Source organism: Eucyclogobius newberryi, unplaced genomic scaffold (genome assembly GCF_026437365.1).
Source record: "Eucyclogobius newberryi isolate DKJ021-1_F unplaced genomic scaffold, fEucNew1.0.hap1 SCAF_6, whole genome shotgun sequence".
In the NCBI taxonomy this organism is placed as follows: domain Eukaryota; kingdom Metazoa; phylum Chordata; class Actinopteri; order Gobiiformes; family Gobiidae; genus Eucyclogobius; species Eucyclogobius newberryi.
In genome coordinates, this window is record NW_027316278.1 from 17,324,784 (window position 1) to 17,350,713 (window position 25,930).

Below are 25,930 nucleotides of genomic sequence, written 5' to 3' on the forward strand. Positions count from 1 at the left end.
TCCTGTTATTTCAAAGTGAGGATAGATGTGACTTCTCCGTGCGCAACACAATTAAGAAGCGGCGGCATTTACGGCGGAAACGAGCGTCGCTTCGCCGCCTCTCGGAGCGGCCATATCATCAAAGTTTGTCCAGCCGCGCTGAGCACAAGCTCTGGAGCTCTGGCTGCGAGACAAGGGCCCAGGAGACGCCGGAGAGAGGCTGGATTTAAACCCGCCCTCCGGAGGGATCTCGTTTCCCCCAAAACCTCCCATTTTCTCTCACTCTTCTCTGCCTCTCTTCCCTCTTCCCTTCTCTTCCTACACCTTTATCCCGCGACTTTCGCCGTGTCCCCGGCCACAGTCATGGATCTCACGGCGAGATGGTGCTGGCTGCTTGTGTCCTGCCTCGGCGTGATACTGGCGATTGATTTGGAGGCGATTGACCCAGGCTACTATGTGGAGCCCAGTGCCACATCAGAGGCGATCGACTATAAGGATCCCTGCAAAGCGGGTGAGATTTGTGCTCTTGTAGCGTCATTTACCGCCTTTACGCGGAGTGGACAAACATGCCACGCATCTCGCAGCTCCTGGAGGGATGACAGTGGCGGGGGTCGTTTTTAAAGGCTTCACGGAACATTGTGTGTGTTTGTTTTGTTCCGAGCGGGATCATATTTGCAGTTTAAATCACTTAAAAGCAGCTCTGTGTGCTGTCCGCGTGAATGTCCTGGGGAGACTGTGGGAACGTGTTTTTGAGTGTTTTGATGCAGAGTTCTTGTTATTTCAAAAGTTAGTTCTCCTTTGTTGCTTTGCTTTAAGTGTTGTTGGACAGCAGCCACTGACTGACTTATTTCTTATGGGAAGATTCTGGCACCTCTTGTTATTTTCTTTTTGGTTGTTTCTTGTCACTGCAGGGTTTTTTCCACACTGTGCTCAGATCAAGTGGAGGATTGGATCAAGTGGACTTCAGCTCAAAAATGCACACACACATTTTGGCTGTGCTCTGATGTGCAGCAACCTCATTTTACCTTTGCTACATCAAGCACAGATCTCTTTGTTTGTCCAGTCTCCTGTCACAAGTGCCATTGTTATTATAATCTTTATTTCATTTTTCTTCTGACTCAGTGTCTTGCCAAAGCCCTTTTGGGGGAATTATAACAGATTGTGTTTTCCATCTGGTGAAAGAATTCAGGTTAGAGACAGATTTAAGTCAAATTGACATTTTACAGTGCAGTGTTTTTATGTGACAGTTGAATTTAGTCCAGACCTGGGCTAATTGATGATGTTTTGGTTGTCAGTGTGAGTGTTCTGTGGTGCTCTATAAACAGCTTGTTTGGAGCATGTATACAATAGAGTCAGCCGGTCCTGTTTTCGACACATTCATCTCAGAAGTGTTCATTGATTATGTTTTTGTCTCAGCAGCTGTAGTTATTGCAGCACACAGAGTGAAGGGCACATCAGGGCGATGATGTCTTGTTCAGTGACGGTAAATGTGTCTGTGTTTGTCCTTTTTCGAGGAGCGTGTGGCTTTTTGTGTCATCACTGGAAAGAAGGTTTACATTTATAACACACTGTGCTCTGTGAGTGTTTGCTCACAGGTGCTTGGGAAATAGTTCAAGATAAAAAATACATTCTGAAATCCTTATGCCCTTTTATATCTTGTATTAATGTAACAATTATCTTTAGGTAAATATCTTGATACAAAAACTCTAAAATATCATAGAATGCCTAAAGATGAAATAATTAGATTTAAATGTTGATAAAAGTGTCTTGAAGCCATTAGTCTGTGACTTGACTGAAGGCTGTGTCCTACTGCGTCCACGGGATGCTTATAGCTGTGTTTTATACGGTTTCAATTTTTTTTTGTTCTCAGTCCTGGCTTTTAATGTTCAGATAGCGACTCGGTGAATGTGTGTGAAGGATCTTCTTGTTGTTGCATTCATGAATGTCAAAGAGGGGGCCTGGTCATTAGGATTACAATATGAATACTGTGAGCTCCTAGAGGTGTGAACTCATACCTGTGATGGTTTGTCCATCGGCTAATTAAGACCTGACTCTTCCAAATACTGTAGAAGTGCTTGGAATATTAGCGTAGCTAACATTGACAAATATTTACCTTTTTAACCGTATATTTCACCTACTTGAAAAAGCCCAAGTAAAGCACACAGAAGTACACCGCTGGTGATAATAGTCCTGAAACAGTTAAGTAATGACATGTTTATAGGAAGTAACCAGTGGAAAATACCTTAGTTTGCAGAACTCAAAATTTGGCTGCTTCCCAGGAAGTCATTTAAGATAGTAATAACCCACATAGATTAGATCTATACATTTTGTAAAATGAAAAATGGATGAGGGAAGGCATGCTTCTCATCTTAAAATAATGAACACATTGGCGTGTTTGATGTGTGCACGAGGCAAATGGGATGCTGACAGTTTTCCTGTCGATGCAGCTCTGTGTACAAGCTGAGGCATTTCACTTTCTCTGGTGTTATGAGCTCAGCTGTAGACGAGCGCCCTGAACATCCCCCTCTTCTCCTGGGCGTTCTTATGCAAGTCTCCCCAGGCCTCTGAGTCGGCTCAAACACTCAGACTGTGGGTCATTCACCGCGTGCCAAAGGAAAGCACCGCTGAAGGTGGAGACCAGGTTCACTCTGTTGGAGCCTTTGGTAAGACTGGTCAGCAAAGGCCGGATTAAAACACACACACTTTTCTCTATTTACATTCTTTCACATTATCTTTAACTTCAACTTTTATGATAACAAACAGCTGCTGTAATCATCCTCATTTTGTGTAGATGATAACTTTGAAACATAGAGAAACACGACTCTGGACTGTGGGAGAACATTAGCATCAGGATAATGCTTGTCCTTTTATTATGGATCTCAAGATGGTCCCACACTGGGTGTGTTTTAAATGACAGGACCCCTGCCACTCTGCTCTCCACAGGGTACGGTTGATTAGGGAGCCGATGTGTAGTCTAACCTGTCATATGCATTTTAATGTTCTGGTCTATATATATTATATATATATATATATATATATATATATATATATATATATATATATATATATATATATATATATATATATATATATATATATATATATATATATATATATATATATATATATATATATATATATATATATATATATATATATATATATATATATATATATATATATATATATATATATATATATATATATATATATTATACATATATATACAGGTACTTCACTTGACCTCCATTATTTGCATAGCATGTTAAATTGTATTCTAAACACGTTTTTCCTTCTCTAAAATTCAACTCAACAGTGCACAAAATAAGTATAATCCATAAGTACACATTTCTTTGAAACTGTAACACTTCTGTGATCTTTCTAGAACGAGTCAGAGACAGTTAATAAAAGCATGTGCAAAAGGCTCCTCCCCTCGGTGGCCAGGAGTCTCCTGAAAAAGAGCTGCTGGGACGTTCCTGGTTAAATAAACCCAATTGATAAATATAATGAAATATATAGTCCAAAGCATGGTAGAAATCACCTATAATCACACCAGGGTAGTATTAATTACAGTAGAAACAGCTTCACTATTAACACCAAGTCTGGCCACTTGGATTGAACTGAACAAATACAGTAGCCCTCTACTGGACAATTGCTGCATGGTTGATGATCTTTCAGCTGCAACACAGTATCTCAACCCAACTGATGCAATAAGCGGCTTCTCTTTTCTGAAACAATCTTGTTGAAAGACAAATCCCACGTTCATGGAAATATGTCAGTATGTTTTAAAAGGGTTAAATCAGTGGCATCAAGCAGAAAAAAACATCTAAGGAGAAGCAGAAACTAATGTACCACAGATTGTATGGATATATAGTTATATTATAAAGAAATTGACCTCATGTACTGTCTTACAATATGGAATAATATTGCTTAATTCCCAGAGCACTTGCACGTTTTGACGCATTTCCTTGGACATCCAGCCCGTGAGGTCTTGGCTGATAAAAGTTCCTCGAGGCGACTGGCTGTTAATCTCAGTAAGCCTCTGCCAAACCAGAGCCAAAGGTTATGAGTGCTGATGAGCTATTAGGGGTTAAACAAACACGGGTGTGTCGTAATCAGTGTCAAAGATGAGCTGGAAATCAATCTGCTAATGGGCTTGATGGAGTGGGATATGCTTGAGGGGAACCTGCCTCTTACTGTGTGCCCTTTGGAGCCGCACTCATCGTCACGAGTATGAGCTACAATATGATTAAGTAGTCTCTGTATTATACATTTGTGTGTGAATCATTGGAGCAGGATATTGTATGAAGACTGTGGGCAGTATTCATTTACTTGAGTAACCTTTTGAAATTTTACTTCAGACACTACTTTCACTCCTACTTGAGTCATATTTGTATGAAGTAACAATACTGTTTGCCCATGCTTCCCATTATCAAAGGTGGGTAAAGTTGCCAAACATTGTACAATTTGGGGAAAATATCTAACTGATTTTTCTGATCATTATTGAGATTAGATTTGTGATTTAATGATGGTCACATTGTAAACACGTCCTGGAGAATTGACAAACAGACTGAAATAGGATGACAAACTAATGAAATAATCCCCTGTATTTGAGAATATATTTGTACAGATTTAAAATACAGGTTTAGCAGTTTTTGTTGTTTGTGGGGAAATTATGATGCTTCAAACATTGTGATTTGCATCCATTCAAATTTGTGATTTGATTAACGGTACTATTGATCTTGCAGCTCTAAAAGTTTGTGTCAAGACGTTACTCCAAAGAAGTATAATTTCTTGAAAAAGGTGCTCAAGTAGATTAGTACTAGTATCACCCAAATGAGTAAGTCTACATGTTTCCTGCACCGCTCCTTCAGATATGATTTCGTTTTGTCTAATATTTCCGGTCTACTTTTTTTTACTCTTACCCAATTTCTTGGAACGCTATTTTTTTACTTGAGTAATATTATTGTGTGAAGTAAAGTCTAATTTAAGTAATTTTTTTGGCTGCGCTACCCACGTTTTAATGCATTACTTAAAATTAAATGCATTTTAGTTGCCGGTCGGACACATATATGCATTACAATCCCAATAAAATAATAGTCAATTAAATAAAATGTTAGTCGACTTAGTAGGGGTGGGTGTTATTGACAAAAATGAATATCCCAATAACGATATTCCGACAAGTTTATGCCAATCCAACAGAAATGTGTTAAAATGTATCTTTAAATGTATTAATTGAAGTTTAATTATTAGACCATTTTTATTTTTAATCAGCTCTTTTTGTAGTTTTTTTTTAAAACTATAAAACATACTCAATAGTTAGATTTACTTATCTTCAAAACATCTAAATTCCGATATATTGCCTCTTCGACCAAGACAACATTGACCGATTAATCGACTAAACGACTACTTTGATTAACAAACACAGCCCAGGCATTGGTGAAATGACCATATAGTGATTTTAAATCCCCTTAATGCAGTTGTCTATAGGCCTCTGTTACAATTTGAATGTAAATGTTTGTTACTAAACACAGGCTGTGAAAGGCAGTGCCATACTATTGTGATGCATTCTAGGTTTACATGTAATAATACCCCCTTATACCCTCTTCTCCCTCGTGATGCGTCCACCTAAACGTCCCCAAACAAGCAAAGAGAGTAGTATAACATGTCCATAGACCAGAGCTAAACATAGGCTGGTGTTGGTGTCTGCATTGGCTTAGTATTGATGTTTGTGCAGGTTTCAGTGGCAGATGTCGCGGTCTGGCATCCACGGAGAGAGATTTATGGGAATAGTCGTGGAGTATTTGACACCACAGAGGTTGAGGCAAGGGCATTACACGAATCAATGGGATTAATTTGATTGAGATCTCAAATTTAATCTCCAACTGAATACGGTGATAGATGGAGCTAGTCTCAGATAAGAGGGATAAAGATGGTTAAGATTATGATAGGGGGAGGTAGATTTGACACAGTTAATAAAGATCTTGTTTATTTTTAGCGCGTCTTCTTGCCTTCTATTTGTACTTTGCGTTGGTCTTGAACTGTATGTTTGATTTATTTATTTTAAACCGATTTTCCAAGTGATTATACTTTAACACTAGATCCATTGCATTTGTATAGATTATATGTGGGTTGTGATTTCTGAGGCACCTTTTTAAGTTGATCCTAATCACAATTTGAATATATATACATTTGTGGACTTGTTGGTCCTTCATGGATGGTTTGGTAAATTGCAGGACATTTATTTAGTCAACTAAATAAACTGTTCGTCTACATTTTTGCTCTAATGCATCAAATTATCGACTACAAAAGGGGCGACGTGTGGCAAAATATTTCAAAACTATTAAGCAACTCAATGATCCGACCATGTTTTTGACCCAAAGTGAACTGACGACTGCAAGATCACAGGATTTCACACAATTGCAAATAAATATATATATTTTTAATAGAAAACGTCTATTAAATAGTGTATTTATCTGGAAAAAAATAAAAATAAATAAATGTCAATCCTTTAAAATAGCTCAAAAATCAAATATTTAGTCGACTTTTAAAAACTGTGACCGATTGATCGAGTGAACGACAAAAGGTCTACAGCCCTACAACACACACACATATAGTATGACTTCATTTTTCTGCAATTCGTCGCACAGAAAGAGCTGAATTGCTGAGGAAAAAGAGAATATGTCCTCAATCCTAGTGCGTGTTGTGCCCAAGAGCCCTAAACCCTGTGTGTGGATAATTAAACTTGGAGACATGGGGATTAATTGACAATCCCTGCAAGTCTTTTCATAAACCTGCAACTGTGTCTCCAAGGCGACTACAGCGCCCGGGGGAAGCTGGTGCTACAAACGCGCTGGTGCATTTGCTCACTTCAGTCTGAGGACAATGACGCCGTGGATTAAAGCGACACAGCGGTGATTAGGACTCTGCACGGGCAAAGAGCACGGCCTCTGTGAACCGCGGGGGGGGTGATGGGTGCCAGTCTGGACCACATTATGGGTCAGAGCGTACACGGCGTACACAGCGCTGAGGCCACCGACTAGAATGGTGCCAAAGTCAGATTATGAAAAGCAAGTACGGCATAAATATACAAAAAACACTTCAAATCTCTAACAAAAGCCAAGGAATTTGGACAACATGAGTCTTGAAATGGTTACAACATTTAAAACCAGATGTTGGCTGCTGACTTCACTACCGAACGCTGCAGTGTATTTATTTGTGTGTGTAGATTTTATAAATCATATGGGTCTGCCTCACTTATGACAGAGGCAAACATCAGGTCGCCATGACGTAAATGCATTATTATTAGAGCAACAACATGATTTAAAGTGATTCAAATTGGTAAAGATTATTGTCAATGTTGAGGAAATGAATGTAAAGTCAATGTAATGCCACCAAAAAGACATGGTAAAAAGGATGTCATGGTTATTGAGGTTATTGAGGTTATTGAGTTAATTGAGGTTATTTAGGTCATAATATAATCGTAGGAACTGATAAATAGTAGTTGTGACTATATTAAAAGCAAAATTAAGTGGTTTTAATTCAATCGATATTTCGAAAAAAACATTTAAAATTTTTAAATACAACCTACTTTTTTATCTGACCTTTTTGTGTCACATTTACTTAATTTTGGAACATTTCACGATGCTGGTCACAAAAACAGTAATGTGTTAGACGAGATTTCCCACAGTCACAGTAATAATCATATCATGAATAATCGTTATTTTCTTTCACATAATAATCGTAACACTAAAATGTGACATTCCTACATGTGTGTGTGTATGACATGTGTACAGCAATGTGTCGCGTCAGAATCTAAAATAACTCCTTAAACACGGCCTTGGTGTAAATGTACCTCAAATAAATGTGTTCTATTAGAAAACCTTTTGTGTGTGTTCTGCTTGGTCTCAGTCAGTTACAAATGAAATTGTAACTATATTTAATTGACTTGCCTGTGCTATTAGACATTCTTTTATAACAGCCTCAGTACTGCCTGTGCTTTTCTACGCAGACACTTCTAAGAATCAAATTAAATGTGGGATAAAGGAGAAATGAACCCTCTTGTTTGCTCTCATCACACAGCACAGAGTCTGGTAGCGGCCTCTTATCAGCAGTTGTTTTGGCTGAGGCCGCTGTTGTAAAAGCCCTTTGAGGGTGTCACGTAGATTAGCCGAAAACGAATTAGTGTTTTTTTGTGAGTGCAAATGAGAGGATCCTTTGACCTCTGGAATGTGGACCTGTCTCTCCAAATGCGTGCCCCGTCTCGCTGCTGCTCATCTACACCTTTTCTTATTGCTGTGTTTAACCTCTGATCCCAAACACACGCGTGTCCTCCCCTTCAGCCTTCAAAGGTTCAGTTTGACCTGCTCCCAGTAAAGCGGCTCCATCTTGATTTAATTTTTTGAAAAGGGGACATAGGCCAAGGTTTCTTTTTCTTTTTCGAAACGTTCAAGCCTTCGTCAAACTCTTTATATGAAGGCTTTGTCTAATTTAAACCAACATTTTCTGGGGCCGATTGGTTCGTTTAGGGCTGCTCACACTTTTTCCAAATGTGCTGCTTATAATTGCACAATTGCAAATTGTACTGAACAAAAGCACTAGCAGCATTATGTTATTGTTATTTCATCTCAGTTGCTTGGATGTACTCCCAGTTTTGTCCTGCGAGTCCAGATGAGAATTGTTTTTTCTATTTTCACTGCATCTATGATTAGTCAACCAACCCACCAAGCCTGTGATTGCATTATTTAACATCTCATTGTGTCTTATTACCGGTAGTTGCATTTTAGGCTGTACAATATCTCAGGACTGTTGTAAAAAGGGCTGTATCCGTGGGTTAGACAAACCTTTTCATTATTTGACTACTAATTTAATTGTGATTATAAAGATGTATGTGGACCACAGCAGAATGGAGAAGCCTTGAAGTGAGTTAGCTTGAGAGTTGGGGGTGAATTGTAAGTTCAAGCTGCTTTTTTACATAGAAGGTCATTGTTTACTAGTAATTATCTGTTTAGACATTTGTAATTGTCAGTGTACTTTGGGTCAAATCATAGAGATACATTTTAACACCGCCACGTGTCGCATATTTTAGTCGACGGATCGATACACAGGGCGAGTTTTCAGTCGACCAAGTATTTCTTTAGTCAACTACAGCTCTAGTTTTAAATAACAGCCTCAAGCTCTTCCTTCGATGTTACCCTCAAGGTCTCGTGCCTCCACCTCACTCCTCGCATGCACAAGACTGCATTTTCCTTCCGCCAGCTTCACATCTGCCTTCCCACTTCAGCTCTGCAGTGTGGTCAAAGGGAAATGCCTCTTTCCTCTCTTGACATCCTGTCCTTTCTGCATCATTTTTACCCTTCAAAACAGTGACATCCTTTTTGCACGCTCAGATTCAGCCAAAAACCCTGTAACCCCACCGCAGCACCTCCCCCCATGGCATGTCCTGCAAACAAGCCAGCCATAAATCCTGAGGGGCCAGTAAAACTAAGCACCCAGTCTCCTGTGCCTTACGCAGCAGAAATGGGGCATTTACCCAAGAATCTCATAAAGACCTGCATTCCTCAAAGTGTTTTTTTCCTTATCGTTGGCCTCATTAACAACTCATTACTTCTTCAAGGTGCCCTATATCTTTAGAGTGCAGCCGTTTCTCATACTGCTAAATACTGTTAGAAAGTATGCATGCTGTATGCATGTTAGAAAATTAATTGAAATTAAATCCAGTATTAAAAAGGTGATACAAAACTCTAACCCACAGGCAACTTTTTCTCTCACGGAAATGCGTACAAACACACAAATATCACTTCAAAGTCAGCGTAAGAAATGTTCTATGTTTTTTATCCAGTTTGTTATTTTTGCAATCGTTGGGGCTTTGCAAATAATCAAATGAACCCTGATTATTACACCCATCTCCTTGGGTGGGGCTTTGCTCGTATTTATACACTGAATGTAGCAATGTAATACCAAGGCTAGGTGGTCCAAAAGTAGTAGCACTGTGCTGTTTACTGCATTTGTATTGGTTATTGGGTAGTGGTAGTTTGCAGACGCAAGTAAGAAAATTATATATTTCGTAACAATCCCCTTAAACTTTGTGCTACTGACTTTGCTATTCTACAGTTGACACTGAGGCACACTTCCTGTTATCCATAAAGACATGTGTTTTTATGTTTTAGTGCACAGAAAATGTAAACACTCCCCTGGACAGAGACCCAACTTACATTTGTTTTAAGGTTTCCCCCTTAAAGGCACTTTTTAAGTCTGCAATTGATTAACATCTTCTGTTTTTGTTTCAGTTGCCTTTCTGGGAGACATTGCTTTGGACGAGGAGGATATGCGGTTATTCAAAGTGGACAGAATAGTGGACCTGGCCCGTAGAACTGTGCTGCCTTTTAATCATGCAGGTAAACTTTTGACCTTGAATTCTAAAACAGAAATGTCCAAAACCAGTGAACTCCCAACATATTTGGCACTCTCTTGTCATAACATTAAATGCTCTCCAATTTAACCAAGTTGATGTTTTTGAAAAGAATGTGTTATCACCGCACATTTCTCAACTTGTACCACCATGTTTTAAGGTGTGTTTAAACCACAGACATTCTACTTTATTCCAATACCCCTAATGTTTGCACAATCAGAACCTATTCAAGAATAGAAAATGCATTAGAAGTTAAATGAAGGGGAGGACTTTCACCAGTCTCACACCATTTCTCAGCACCCCTCCTTTACTACTTTAACAAGTAGATTGATGCTGTTATCAAACTTCCTCAGCTCATGCAGAAAGAGTGCTAATTGATCTTGTTCCACACAACCCATTGTAGCAGCAAACTTCCATTTGCATTGAATGTCACCCTCATTTTCTTCAGTTTCTGTAGCCTATAGAGCATATATAGTAATCTTAAAGAATTTCTATATTACTATTTACTAGCTTTGTATTTCACAGAAAATTATTAGCTATGCATTTTGATAAATTAAAACTCAATTAAGTGGTGTTTTCAGTGGCAAGCAACCAGAGTAGCCCAAGCAGACCAACTTCCAGTCGCAAGAAAAGAGCTGCTACCTCCAGACCTGAGCGAGTGTGGCCTGAAGGAGTCATCCCGTACGTGATCAGTGGGAACTTCAGTGGTAAGTGTCAGTGTTTTTCAGATAGTAGAATTATGTCATATTCAAATTAGTGACTCAACCCTAGAACACGCTTTATACAAGAATAATCCAAATTTGAACATTTTAGCTGCCCCGAAATGTATTAAATGGGATTGTCCAATAGAATAATCTGAAAACCAGCAATTGGTGACTGAGAAAACTGTATGGGTTAAAAAAAAAATAGAAATATCATCAATTTATATTTAATCAAACTGTAATGATGTTTTAATTATTATTTTTCTTGTTCCTTGTTCTCCTCATCTGTGTGGCATTACGCAGGCAGCCAGCGGGCGATATTCAGGCAGGCCATGCGCCACTGGGAGAAGCACACCTGTGTGACCTTTATCGAGCGGACGCAGGAGGAGAGCTACATTGTCTTCACCTACCGACCCTGTGGGTGAGTCTGAGGAGATTTGAGCTGCACACACAGAAGCTGAACAATGGTCAGCCTCTGCTGCTTTCACTTGTGCTAATTATTGGGCACCTCAATAGTCCTTTTGCACAGCAGTCCTTTGCTATTGCCTATTGGCTCTGTTTGCAGTCTGTGTGAGAATTGTTATTTCAACCCCCAGCTGTTCTTGAAAGACACATCCATTCACTGAGCAGGAATGTTTCCTGTGTCTCATCTCCACACTGCCTCAGTCTGAGCGCTTGTGCATTACATGGTCTTTATAATTGGTCTCCAGAGGAAGACTTCTTAACCTTTCCATGACCATGTTCACCCCACACCACAGAGGCAAGCTTTGACGTCCACAGGTGCTGGATATGGCTAATATATTGTACTATATATTTTAATATGTAGGGCATATCTGTGATAGACATGATTAGGCTCACTGTAAATCAGACTACACCACTACATGGAAAAGCGTCTCTTCTCCTTCACTTTACACAGCCAGCTGTTGATAGCCATTTTTAGCTTGGTCACTGGTCTGTGGAGCAACAGGGAGAACATTATCCACACATGCGGCAGCGGTAACAGAGGGTACGTTTGAATCTGCAGCGCACTCTGAGCTTCCATCTGTCCTGTGCAAAGTTCAAGGCGTGTCTCAGGAGAGCAGGCTGGGCTCAGTAATTAGAGAGCGGCTGTCTGGCCCACAGGGCCCTGGTGTGTCCCAGCTCCAACCTCAGTCTCCATCTGATGCAGCGATGGAGCATTTGTGTTGTCCAATGGAGCAATCAATGTCACAGATGTGTAGCTGTAGGGGGAAGTCCAACTCTCTCAGAATGTATGACTGTCAACATTTGTGTTGAAGTATGGACTTTATCAGTCTAATCATCTCTGATTTCAATATTTAGTTTATTGTGAATAAGTGCTTGACTCTTCTCTTGTAGATGCTGCTCTTACGTCGGCCGTCGTGGAGGAGGACCTCAGGCCATTTCCATTGGCAAAAACTGTGATAAGTTTGGGATTGTGGTTCATGAACTGGGTCATGTGATTGGCTTCTGGCATGAACACACTCGCCCTGACAGAGATGAACATGTCAGCATCATCAGGGACAACATTCAACCAGGTAAGACCGTTCGCTCTGTACCATTAGTGCAATCCTGTGTAGCTTTCCAGACCCTCAGATAATCTATGTATATACTTTCACCACCTTCACGTTCTTTTTCAGGGCAGGAGTATAACTTCTTAAAGATGGAGCCAGGGGAGGTGGATTCATTGGGAGAAGTCTATGACTTCGACAGCATTATGCACTACGCCAGGAATACTTTCTCCAGGTAGGACAACAGCCAACTTCTCTGGGACCATGCCAGGTGGAGCTATTCTTTAGTCTGATCCAAACTCGGCAAATTATTTATGATGGTGTGCAACTCTACTCAACCCAGCAGTTGATTCCAATCACTTTAATGTTGCATATAATCTAAGATTCTAGATAACGCCTAGATTCAAATTGATTTAAAGAAAATAACATGTTTTTTTGGTTCAGAGCACATTACACTAGATTACACTTTCCTGTCCACCTAGAGAAATGTGTCCTCTGTGTTTGACCCATCCTTCAATACCGGGCTATGTAGTTTGGTGGTGATGTTGATATTTTTGGGTCGTATTGCTTGTGTCTTGTGGGAGGTTTTCTGCAGGCTACTATGACTTTCTGGATATATTCACAGATGCTAGTTTTCAGTAGAAATTAGACTATTAGTAATAGTGGAAGATTCTTTACCAAGGGTTAAATGGAAAAAAACTGTACAACTGTAATTTTAATGATGAAGCTCCACGGAGTCTTGCTTTCCTGCTATAATTGCAGATCTGTTGTTCAGGGGAAAGTGTAGCGTAGTCTGTTTAAAGTAAGGTCCCTGTTTTGTTCACTCCACTTCAGTATAAGCTGAAAAGTAGAAGGGACTTTCTTTGGCCTGGGATGGCTCACTCAGGGCAGCATGAAGCTTCTTGTTAACTTGGTGCTTCAGCATCACAAACACCTCATTACCTCTCTGTGCTCCTTTTGATTAGCAGCACTACAGCCGCCTTAAGCTGGTGCAGTGGGTGATTTTATTTGCCTGGTGTCTGTGCAAAACTCTTGCACCCTCATAGCATTCAGGTGTTATCATACATGTTCAGCCCTTCTATAAAATCACAGGTCCAAGCACAATTTTGGTCGTCAACAATAATCACCACCAGATGTAGTGTATTATAGGGGTCTGTTAGTGTTGTGATGTGCAGAAGCCTGCAAAGCTAGTCATGACTGTGTCGCATACTAGGTTTCAGCCAATCAGAAGTATGAAAAAAAACTTTCTGTAGCATCTGCCCAGTGTCACTGGAAGTCTGTCCAGATGTCTCACCTACATTACATAAAAAACATGGTCCTGAGCGTCCCTCTTCATCTGGGTTCATCAAAAGTCAAAGAAAGCCTCCAGGTCTAGGCTGACCCAGTCATTCTCAGCTGACACACGTTCAGCTGCACTCACTGCAAAGTGCTTTTTGACATCACATAAATATAATTTACTTCAACACTTAGCCCACCAACCTTAACATCAACTTGTGTAAATATTGTTTTACGCCCTTGTTCCCTTGTGCAAGCTGTGACCTCAGTTTTACGCATGAAACCTATGTTTTGTCCCTGCTCTGTATAAACAAAATCCGGCATCCGGCAGAACAGTAGTCATTAATGATTGAGTCTAGTAGTAATAGCTTTCTAAGAAAAAGTAAAGAAGGGAGTATTCGTAAAGAAAGTGTCATTTCAACATTTATATATTTTTTTTCTTGAACCAGACGGCGTTTGTGACAGAGTCTGGGAAGCAAAGAGAGAGTCCAAACAGATGCTGTGGCTGTGTCTAAGCCAAAGTACAGAACTGACTGTTTAGTCTTGTGTACCCAAATTCTAGGTCAAAACTAGCACCTGGAGGCTAAGTCTGGGCCCAGTGATAATCTCCTTCAATTATCTTTAGCTTTAGACATTCTATTCTTTTCCCTCTTGAGAAAGTATATACGGTATATCGACGTGTAGACTAATGTGTAGACTAACTTGTAGACTAACGCGTGGACCAGGGGTGGGCAAACTACGGCCCGCGGGCCACATCCGGCCCACAGGGCCTTTCAATCCGGTCCGCCAAGCTTGTCCAAGTAATATTTAAAAAATATTTATAAATAAAAATAAAAATATTGTTTTCCTTTTTTGCCCTCAGGCATCTGTCTGCACTTGTATCCTTAATATATATGACGAGAAATGAATTAAATAATAGATTAAATAGCCTATATTGGACAGAAAAGTGATATTTTATTTGATATTTAATTTTTGGGATTTTTTTTTTCCACACCAATGATCGCGGGCTGGCCCTCCGCTACTTGCCTGAATTCGAATATGACCCTCGGAGGAAAATAATTGCCCACCCCTGGACTAGACTAACGCGTAGACTAACTAACATGCTTGTTTCAAGCTGGTGCCTGCTCCTTGTCCAGATAAATGGAGGGAATTGTTTATCACTCGACTTGTAGTGGAGTCAGCAGCAAATGGCCAAAGGGAAAGTTATAGTAGTGGAGTTGTTTGGTTTTGAAGCACAATGGCACAGCAAAACCCCAGAGCATGTATATTTGGATAATCCACTCTGTTCTGCCTCAACTCTGACTGTTGCGTCTTATTTTGTGAAAGAGCTGATCAATAAGTCTCATTGGACACAGGGCTGTGATGGCCGCTGCCAGGGAATGTTTTACAGAGTGCTAATAGCAGACAAGGGGCTCCTGTTCTCCTTTTCACAAGTCAGTCCAAGCATTTTCTCTGGAGTTACCTGTGCCAGTCTGATTTTGTAGCCCAATTATTAGCCTGTGTGTTTTGCCCAGTGCTGTACAGTAGATCACCGTGGGAAGCCAGATTCTTTGCAGCGAGAGGTGCTCAAAGGATTTCATGCCATGTCTTGATGTTTTGCTCTGTCTCTTTGGGGACGAGCAAATCCAATGCCAGCGCTTTTTGTCTGGAGTGTGTTAGCCGACCTACAACTCCGCCTGCCCCCTTCTATTTGCCGCTCAGATATTTTTCAGGGCCGGTACTTGGCGTAGATCCAACTCAAATAGAGACCTGCCAGTGTGGCCTTTGTGCGCTCTGACATGGACCGGAGTGGCGTATTTCACCGACAGCCAGCACAGGGCCAACGGAGGAGGAGGGAGGCAGGGTCTGAACTGTTAGCTCAGGCTGTGCTGTTTGCTCATGCCTGCCGTTGAAACGCATGTCACCATGGGAACGTCCAGGGAGCCAGGCCACTGCTCACCGTCTCTTAGAGAAAAATTAAAATGAAAAACTTTAAGTGTCAACTGAGACAGTGGTGGGAAAAAGGAGTAACGGTGATCTGCAGCTATTTGAAACGCATCAGAAGTTGGGATCCTCCAGAACATCTATAGTCATTAATGATTGGGTCTAGTAGAAGCAATAGTTTTTTCTCTACTTTGGCAAGCTTTATTGTACTATGACCTTTCAATAAACATTTGGGTTTTATTATGAATGCTTAATTTCATCATGAACTGAAGGGGTCAATCTTTGGACCCCTTCTGTTCAAGCTGTACAGCTGCTGTACAGTTGGGACAGTTTATACAAAACAGTGGTGTGTCCTATCACAATTATGCAGACGACACTCAGATCTATGTTTCACTGTCGGCAGGTGAATATGGACCAGTCCATTCAGTCTGTCACTGCATCCAACAGATCAGTGTGTGGATGCAAAACAACTTTCTCCAGCTGAACTCAGAAGATAAGAGATGGAAGTAAGCGTCTTTGGCCCTCAGAAAAAAAATAAAGTGTTAGCGGTCACCTCCAGTCTCTCTCTATAAAAATCTGTAAACAAAGTGAGAAATTTAGGAGTAATAATGGACTCAGACTTGAACTTTAACAGCCACGTCAAATCAATAACATCAGCCGCTTTTTACCATCTAAAAAACATTGCCCAAAAAAATATAGTGTCTAAACCAGACTTGGAGAGACTTATCCATGCGTTTGTCTCCAGTAGATTAGACTACTGTAACGGCCTGCTCACTGGCCTCTCCAAACGAGCTGTAAAACAGCTGCAGTACATCCAGAACGCTGCTGCTCGGGTCCTGACTAGAACCAGGAAGTATGATCACATTAGTTCTGTTCTCAGGTCTCTGCACTGGCTCCTGTGGCTCAGAGAATAGACTTTAAAGCAGCTCTGCTTGTGTACAAGTCTCTCCATGGCCTGGCACCAATGTTCATCTCAGACATGTACCATGTACATGAACCATCTCGGACTCTGAGGACCCCAGGGACCGGCCTCCTGCTGGTGCCGAGTCGGGACCAGTTTTTATGTTGGATTGATTTATTGTGATTTATACTGTTTTATGTCTTATGTGTTTTAACGTTGCAAAGCACTATCAATTGCATTTTTTGTGAATTGTGCTCTACAAATACAATTTGATAAACATAAAAGTAGCTAGCCCATCACAACATCACAACTTACAAAGCACAACATGGTTAAAAATAATGACTGTTTGCTTTTTCTTTCTGGTCCATCTGTGTGGCAGACTGGTGCCATGGACCTCTTGACCTCAGTGAACAAATATGACCTCTACCTAGCAAAGATTACCCAAGGTCACCCAATGTTTGGTTGTTTTTGTCCCACTATAATGCAATGATACATAGCAATTTCATGGTTTGCATGGGTATGAAAGTCTGTACATAATTATAGTTAATTTGTACTAAACATGCATCTGGGGATTTTTGTCGCGGTATCGTGTGTAATGAACCATCAATTTCATACAGCGTACAATTATCAAACATGTTCCAGGGCAGTTTAAACTTCATGACCCACATTTTGAAAACTGACGTGGCTCCGGATCTGGCTGTGCACATTCAATCCTTTAATACATCCCTCGCCATTAAGACTTAATTTGTTGATTACACTAAACACTAAGCTCCTTTACCTTGAATGCACTTTCTTCATTATTTTGTATACATTCTTTTAAGAAGGAGAAGAAGTAGTTTGTGAATTCTGTTCAGTCATTTGCAATAAATCCCATTCTGATTCTGAAAATTAAGCAGAAAACACAGAACAAAACCAGAGAGCAAAAAACAAAATGAAAAGAACACAAGTAGCGCACAACTTTCAAAGAGGCAAAATCAGGTCACATTCATAAGCAAATGAGAGTCCCACCTGGAAACACTTTCTTAATTCTTTATTGCATACATTTCCACGTGTTTTTTACCCTAGTTTGGTGCATGGTTTATTTAAATATCCTTTGCTGACTCACAGGGGCATCTTCCTGGACACCATCCTGCCACGTTATGATGTGAACGGAGTCCGACCGCCCATTGGCCAGAGAACCAGACTGAGCAAAGGGGATATCGCACAGGCACGCAAACTCTACAAATGCTCAAGTAAGACCTAAATGACAAATGCGTCTCCTGGAAATGTTGGGCCGTTGTCATGGTAATTGACAATTCAAAACTAAAATGTGTATGTCTTTTTAAATGGTGAAAAGTCCTCAAAATGTTGCCTGCATTAGGAAGCTGAAACCCACAAATACTCTGCTTCTCTTTATAGAGCAGACTGGAAATGGTCAAGCATCAACGTTGTGTGATGTGGTTTACTGGACTGACTCACTCACTCAAACTAGTGTAAACAGTGCAAATGTGAAAGAAGTTTGTCTTTTTTTGTATAGAATAGTTTTTGCGCTGTGATTTAGAAGGATGGACTGGAGGTTAGTCACCGGTCTTCCTCAATAGAAGTTGCACAACAGCTGGGCTCAAGTTGACTTGTTTTTGGTACACGTTGTTCCATGTAAAAAGTAAACAAAATGGGGATAGACCTAAGGGCAGTTGTGTCATACGAGCACTTCATTTATTTGTGCTTTCAGTGAAGAGACATAAGTTGCACATCTGTTAATGCCGTACATACTCTTTATTTGAGCAAGATTAAGTAGCCCTCTGTTGGATAAATCTGGCGTTAATTGTAGGTCTGGAGTCAGAGCCAGACAGTCATTCAATGAGCAAACCCAATGACCAACCGGTGTGGCCATAGTGGAAAGTGGGAGTAATAATATTAAAGGTACATGTGTACGAGACGAGTCATTTCACAGAGGAAAAAGCAGCAGAGTGGATGATGTGGCACTCGCTGTGGGGGATGAACGGGGTGAGCTTCTCCTCCACGTGTTACTGAAAAAAATAAAAACATGTTAAAAAGCCAGCTATCTCCCTTTCGAGCACATTCCTGTAGGAGTTTGTAATTCCAAATGAGTGCTTGTTAATGGAGAAATATGGGCCACACTCTGCCAGGCATTATAGCAACTCTTAGCTCAGGGCTTCTTGTTTTATTGCTTATATACAAGCCTCTGGAGGGGCAATGAATGTAAACACTTTCTTTCTTTTGTCCTCCCCGGTAATGATAACAGGATGTATAAGTAATTATATACAGACGGACACTTCTCTGTTTGTACCAGTCTGTCCTCTGCATCTTTGAACACGAGGCCTGTCTCACTGCCAATACGCTTTTGCGTCCAGATTAGACAGTCAAATGGAGGTTGTTTTTTTTACCGTCGGCATGTACATTATGCATCAGATCTCCAGAGGACATGGTTATTTATAGTGTGACAGGTTTATTTTCAGAGGTTGCACAGAGAAAGTGTCTCATATTCAATTCCTTTGTGTGATCATCATCTGGAGGTGGGGGTTAATATTATCTGCAGATGTGCCTTTGAACATAAAAGCGCTGCCCTTCAATTCACATTCAGTGTTATAATCATTTCTAAAGCAACTATCTGTCTCTTACTAGATCTGTTTACGGTTATAGTGTATATGTAGGTAATATTCAGAGCTGTGCATGCGATTGATCTTTTTGTTGGGTTTCTTCTTGTGCACAATAATGTTTTTTTCTTTAAATGTTTTGGCCAGGATGTGGGGACAGTCTGCAGGACAGCAGCGGTAACTTCTCTTCTCCAGGTTTTCCCAATGGATATTCAGCCTACATGCATTGCATCTGGAGAATATCAGTCACGCCAGGGGAAAAGGTATGAGCATATGGAACACACTGGATCTACTTTAGCTGTTCAAACAACTAGAGCAATGGTGTCTGTTTCTTCTCCTTATTTAGGTAAGCATTGGTTTGGTGTCTGGTGTCTATAAATAGGAATTCTTTGTTTTTAAGATCATATTGAACTTCACCTCCATGGATTTGTACAGGAGTCACTTGTGCTGGTATGATCACGTGGAGATCAGAGATGGATACTGGAGAAAAGCACCACTCAAAGGTTTGTTGAGATTTCAGCTTCATCTTTGACTAATCCTATAATAGAAACTGACTTAAACTGATGATTGTAACTATAATTCAGGAGAAATTTCTTTAAGTGGGATGACCAAGGTGTATGCATTTCTTTTGTCCAGGTCGTTTCTGTGGCGACAAGCTTCCTGAGCCAATCATCTCCACCGACAGTCGGCTGTGGATTGAGTTTCGTAGCAGCAGTAACTGGGTGGGAAAGGGTTTCTCTGCAGTTTACGAGGGTAAGCGCTATTCCTCACCTCACAACATAATAAATAGTCCTGCTCAGCTGACTGACCACTCTCCGTCACACATCCTGCAATGTGCCTAGAATATGCACTGGTTTTGGAGCCTGCACTGCTGATGTGTCAGGCTCTTTACGCTGCATTAATCCGACTTTGGCTCAGATTCTTATTTAGTTCCATTGTTTCCAGACGGTGCTAAAGGATGATGCGTGTTTGTGTGTGTGGGAGCGGATGGTGGAGGCATTTCTGCTAATCCGCATTGCGTAAACGGGGAGCGCACATGTTTTCTAGTGCATGTGCAAATGATAGTGCTCAACTTTGTTTATAATATTTGTATTATCACTTGTAGCCATCTGTGGAGGGGAGGTGAAGAAAGATAATGGCCAGATCCAGTCTCCCAACTATCCTGATGACTACAGGCCCAACAAAGTGTGTGTGTGGAAGATCACTGTGTCTCAGGGCTACCATGTCGGCCTTACTTTCCAGTCTTTTGAGGTAAGGCTTTTAATGTAATGTCGTCATTGTAAACTAAAATGGTCCTATATTATGTGGATATTATTATTATAATACATTTTTGTTACAGATTGAGAGGCATGACAGCTGCGCATATGACTATTTGGAGGTCCGGGATGGAAATTCAGAAAGCAGTCCTCTGCTGGGTCGCTTCTGTGGCTATGACAAACCAGATGACATTAAAAGTAGCTCTAACCAGCTGTGGATGAAGTTTGTTTCTGATGGCTCTGTGAACAAGGCGGGATTTGCAGCAAACTTCTTCAAAGGTCAGACTTTAATTCATGTATACTACAGAGTGGAATGGGTGTCTGAATGTTTTTTCCCCTGCATTGTTATTTCACAGTGTTTTCTGCTTTTTCTGAGTTCTATTTTACTGTTTCACTCATAAAACATCAAGCCAAGAGGCCAGAGAAAAGGGTCCTAACATATCTCTGTGTTTTCAGAGATGGATGAGTGCTCCAAGCCGGACAACGGTCGCTGTGAGCAACGCTGTGTCAACACACTGGGCAGCTACAAGTGCGCCTGTGACCCAGGCTATGAGCTGGCTGCCGACAAGCGCAGCTGCGAGGGTAAGTGCAGGGGGAAAAGTCACTAACCCTGGTCACCATGTAATTCCCATGCTAAAGCATTTGCACCCAAATGCAATAAATACATACCAGTGCCCACATTAGTGCTCAAGCTGCACGGGCACCATCTTTTGAAGATTTGAGTCACAACAATGCTCTAGTTATTCTCATCCCAAATTGCATGTTGCTGAAGACTAAATTACATGTTTGAGCATGTCGCCTCTAGAGGACGTAAACTGCTACTACACATTTACCTTAACATGTTTTGCATCACTTTTAAAACAGTTCATAAATATGTAGGCCCCTGTCTATGGGGGTCGAAAGGGTACATTGTTCGCACCCTCAGTTGACTTAAAATGGTAGTAGTGAAGCACATCTTTGCACTCGTTTCAACCTGTAATAACTCATCAGTTTTATTTGTTCTGGACTGCCCCGTCCATTTCAAAGCCTTGAAACCGAAAACAAATTTCCCATAATTTTCCCTCATGGACAAAAAATTGCAATATTCTAATATTAAGAGATTAAAGGCACCAACTACGTGTTGACTAATGTCCCTAACATTGCAGGTTTTATTGTGGGGGGGGTTTTCTCAGAAAGCCTAAGGGGGAAATGAATGGGGAAACGGGGAAAAGCTACCGCAAATTCATAAATTCAAATGTGAGATTTGGTGTTATATAACCTAGAACGTGTGAACTCACGAAGAGGGCACACACTAATCTGATTAATGCAGGACACAGGAACGCTATTCATGTCAAGAACCGTGACTGTACTGATGGTACATGTGACACGTCAGTAAATCTAATGGTTTGTTTCTCTGTTTTTAAAGCTGCTTGTGGAGGTTTTATCACCAAATTGAATGGCTCGATTACCAGCCCAGGATGGCCCCGAGAGTACCCCCCCAACAAGAACTGTATCTGGCAGCTAGTCGCCCCCACACAGTACCGCATCACTCTGCTCTTTGATGTCTTCGAGACTGAGGGCAATGACGTGAGCACTGGGGTTATTTTGAATCTTCACGGGGTGGATTTGTTCTGTGTTCATTCTATAAATGCGCTACACCACTCTACTACACGAACGATCGATGAAAATAATAACCCTAACCCTAACATTTTATCTAATTATCCTCACATGCTCTGTTTCTTTTCTTAGGTGTGTAAGTATGATTATGTGGAGGTCCGTAGTGGGCTGTCCGCTGATTCAAGACTGCATGGGAAGTTCTGTGGTGCAGAGAAACCAGAAGCCATCACCTCTCAATACAATAACATGCGCATTGAGTTTAAATCAGACAACACAGTGTCTAAAAAAGGCTTCAAAGCACAATTTTTCTCTGGTGAGTTTGGATTTCCTTGCACAAAATCACAACTTCTTATTTTCATAGATCAAATGCCTATGATAGAAACATTGACATATTTCCTGTGTGTTTTCAGATAAAGATGAATGTTCGAAAGAGAATGGAGGCTGTCAGCATGAGTGTGTCAACACCTTTGGGAGCTACAGCTGTCAGTGTCGAAGCGGCTTTGTGCTGCACGAGAACAAACATGACTGTAAAGAGGGTATGTTCAATGTTCAGCAGGAAATGTATGTCATTTAAAGCAATAATACTACATTTATGTTTTGATTCACTGTGACGTTTCAGCTGGCTGTGATCACACTGTCAACAGTGTAAGTGGCGTCATTACCAGTCCAAACTGGCCTGACAAATACCCCAGCAAGAAAGCCTGCACCTGGGCGCTCACCACCACTCCAGGGCACCGGATCAAAATTGTATGTGCCCGTCTTGATTCTAAATTATGTTCATAGTTAGACTTAACTTATCAATTTACTTTCACTTTAATATTGGGTATACACTTGATTGATCAATTACACTGTATAACAGAAAATAATGTTGAACATACTTTGATAGCTGTTCTTTCCGCAGGCATTTAATGAGATCGACATGGAGGCGCATTTGGAGTGTGCATATGATCACATTGAGATATACGATGGCAGAGATGGAAAAGCCCCAAGTCTGGGTCGCTTCTGTGGCACCAAGAAGCCTCCCCCAATCACGTCAAGCAGCAACAAGCTGTTTGTTCGCTTCTTCTCTGATAACTCTGTGCAGAAGAAAGGATTTGAGGCCTCTCACACCGCAGGTTATTATAGCATCTTATTTTCCTCTTTTTTTGTATTATTCCCCGTATTGTACATGCATATTTTTCAGAGGGTGTGTTCACGGGTTTTACCCCATTTTAGTCCTGATGTGGTTTGGTCCTGTTCTAGTCACTAGTTTTGGTCTTGTCCAATTTTAGTTCCAGGTTTAGTGCTAGTTTTGTGCACACTGAGTGGCATTCAAACCCCAGTGTTTGGATATTTGTTTATCACAAACGCTAAATATTTTCTGTTTTAACAAACCACTAATGGTTTGTTAAAAAATAAACAAATAATTAACCTTAGAATCACAATAGTAAACATGCATATCCTTTACAGAGTGTGGTGGTCGGCTAAAAGCTGAAGTGAAGACCAAGGATCTCTTCTCTCACGCCCAATTTGGGGACAACAACTACCCGGGAGCGTCTGACTGTCAGTGGGTCATCTCTGCTGAGAAGGGCTACGGAGTCGAGCTCATCTTCCAGACCTTTGAAATTGAAGAGGAAGCAGACTGTGGATATGACTATATGGAGCTGTTTGATGGGGCAGACACCAAATCTCCCCGTTTGGGACGCTACTGTGGCTCAGGGGTAGGGCTCTCTGTTTAAAGCATATTGAACAACACTAGTTATTACAAGTTAGTTACAAGTTAGTGTTTTATAAATCACATCCATAGCTACCGGTATATTTAGTTTTAAGGTAGGAGGGGAGCGATTAAATGGCTATTTGGGTAATTTTATTTGAGGGAAAGTGGCTCTGTCGTAGGTCAACACAAGCCAAGATTCTGCATGTTTGTAGAACTTTACAATCTTCAGAACACTTGTATAACTATATATTTACCAGCTATAGGATACTGACTGTGCAGACCCAGTTTAACAATGGGGCCAGCAGGCATTTAAAGTGAGTTTTCTCAAGCAAGAACGCTACTAAAATGTCTTTTACATAGTTCAGTGATAAAGATCCGCCTTACTCAGGCTTATTCTTGTGCACCAGAACTAGAAGGGCAGAACATCCTCAAAGCCTCAGGGAGCTGCTTTCTAATCACGTTTCCTTTAATAAAATAGTCTGAAACGTTTTTAGAGTAAAACTCATTATGGTGTACTGAGGCATTAGCTCTGGGTTGCACACAATTGCACACGGCAAGGCACTTTCTAAGAACAGGATCCTGTTGTCAGTTGTAGTTGTGTGTTTTGAAGAATTATAAAGTGACTGTAAGTAACTGTAGTGCTTTGTGCCAGCCTCCAGAGGAGATCTACTCGGCCGGTGACTCCATTGTGATCAAGTTCCGCTCTGATGACACAATCAACAAAAAGGGCTTCCACGTGCGCTACACCAGCACCAAGTTTCAGGACACACTGCATTCCCGTAAGTGACCAGCGGGGGCCGGAAGGGGCCGCGCGGGGCATAGGGGCAAACGGAGGGGCCCCCCATGGAGGCGCCAGCCTGCCGCTCGGAAACCTTCGGCGACCAAGATGAACCAGACACGACAAAACAGCCGCAAGACCACCAACCGCACCTCAGCTCCTAGGGGCTCAAGCTCCCCCCACAGACTGTGAGGAGTAAAGCCATTCTGCAGTTCACCTTGTTTGTACCTTTTTATGGTTAGGATTGGGATGAGGATGTGAATTTCTGCTTAGGCAGGCAGCGGGGGAAAGTGTATTGACCCCTAAGATATTTTTAAAGCTTGCTTCTTATTAGAGAGGCAGAGCTGTAACTGTGGATTCTCAGGACCTGTTGGAAGGCAGGCATCAGCTGGACAGATCCCTGCTTTTGTCGGGCCAGCCCACCACAATCAGGAGAGGAACAGGAATCTTACCCCTCTCCTTTCGTCACTCTCTCATCCCCTGGGTACAAGGTGTCCTATCCATATGAGGATTTGAAGACTTGATGAATTTTACTGCTGTATGTCAGTCAAATGCATGTAAGGAACGAAGAAAGCTGTAAAGTGATCACACCAGCATTTGTGTTTGGCATTTTCCTGGCAGCCAGTGGCAAGATTCTCAATGTTACCATGAACAAGGAATTTAAGGAAGCAATTATAATTATTAAAGGACTAATACATGAAATGTGGTCCATGTCTTCTGGTTGGTAATTGCTGCCTCATGACTGACTTCTCCTGTACCTCCATGTAAAAAGTAATGTATGTGATCTTCAAAGGGAACATGTGCTTTTCAGCTTGAACCAGTTAGCACTTTACAGTGAATTGTTCCAAAACCAAGAGCTTATGAATTTTTGTGAAATGCAATGCCAGTTCACTTATTTTTAAATGCATTTTATCTCTTTTGTTTTTTAATTGTTCCATTAATTTCCTCAGGCATACTTGAACATGTGCCCTCTTACATGGGGCAATATAGGTATGACTTATGTTTTTTCAATGTTGATTTACAGTTTTGATGTAAAAATATTTCTCTTCAGAGAAAATGCCTTTTCTTGGTACAATGAAGTATTTCTCAAGAACCAAATGAGCCTCGGTATTTATTGTTTAAGTAGTTACATAAATGATGTAAATGGAAAAGTACTGTTGAAATTAGCCCTATAATGCCTTCTAAATGTGTAGCCATTGGTCTATGTTGAATACACAATGTTACTCACTGATCAATTTCTCTGTTTATTTCTTACTCCATGTAGAGTAGCGGTAGTTTATTATGTAACTGGCAGGAAATCATATAGATG

The 25,930-nt window shown here is 40.9% G+C and overlaps 1 protein-coding gene across 1 annotated transcript; it reads left to right on the forward strand.

Annotated features, from left to right (window-relative positions):
• Window positions 1-156: 156 nt before the first annotated feature.
• On the forward strand, window positions 157-25,849 carry bmp1a (bone morphogenetic protein 1a). Its single transcript, XM_072433306.1, has 20 exons — window positions 157-490; window positions 10,269-10,376; window positions 10,972-11,097; window positions 11,395-11,512; window positions 12,448-12,626; window positions 12,729-12,834; window positions 17,806-17,930; window positions 19,443-19,558; window positions 19,696-19,798; window positions 19,932-20,048; window positions 20,401-20,546; window positions 20,635-20,830; window positions 21,008-21,133; window positions 21,957-22,117; window positions 22,280-22,460; window positions 22,558-22,683; window positions 22,767-22,894; window positions 23,049-23,262; window positions 23,597-23,847; window positions 24,496-25,849. Exons 1-20 carry the CDS (start codon window positions 343-345, stop codon window positions 24,628-24,630), a joined length of 2,910 nt encoding a protein of 969 aa, XP_072289407.1. The 5' UTR covers window positions 157-342; the 3' UTR covers window positions 24,631-25,849.
• The last annotated feature ends 81 nt before the right edge of the window (window positions 25,850-25,930 follow it).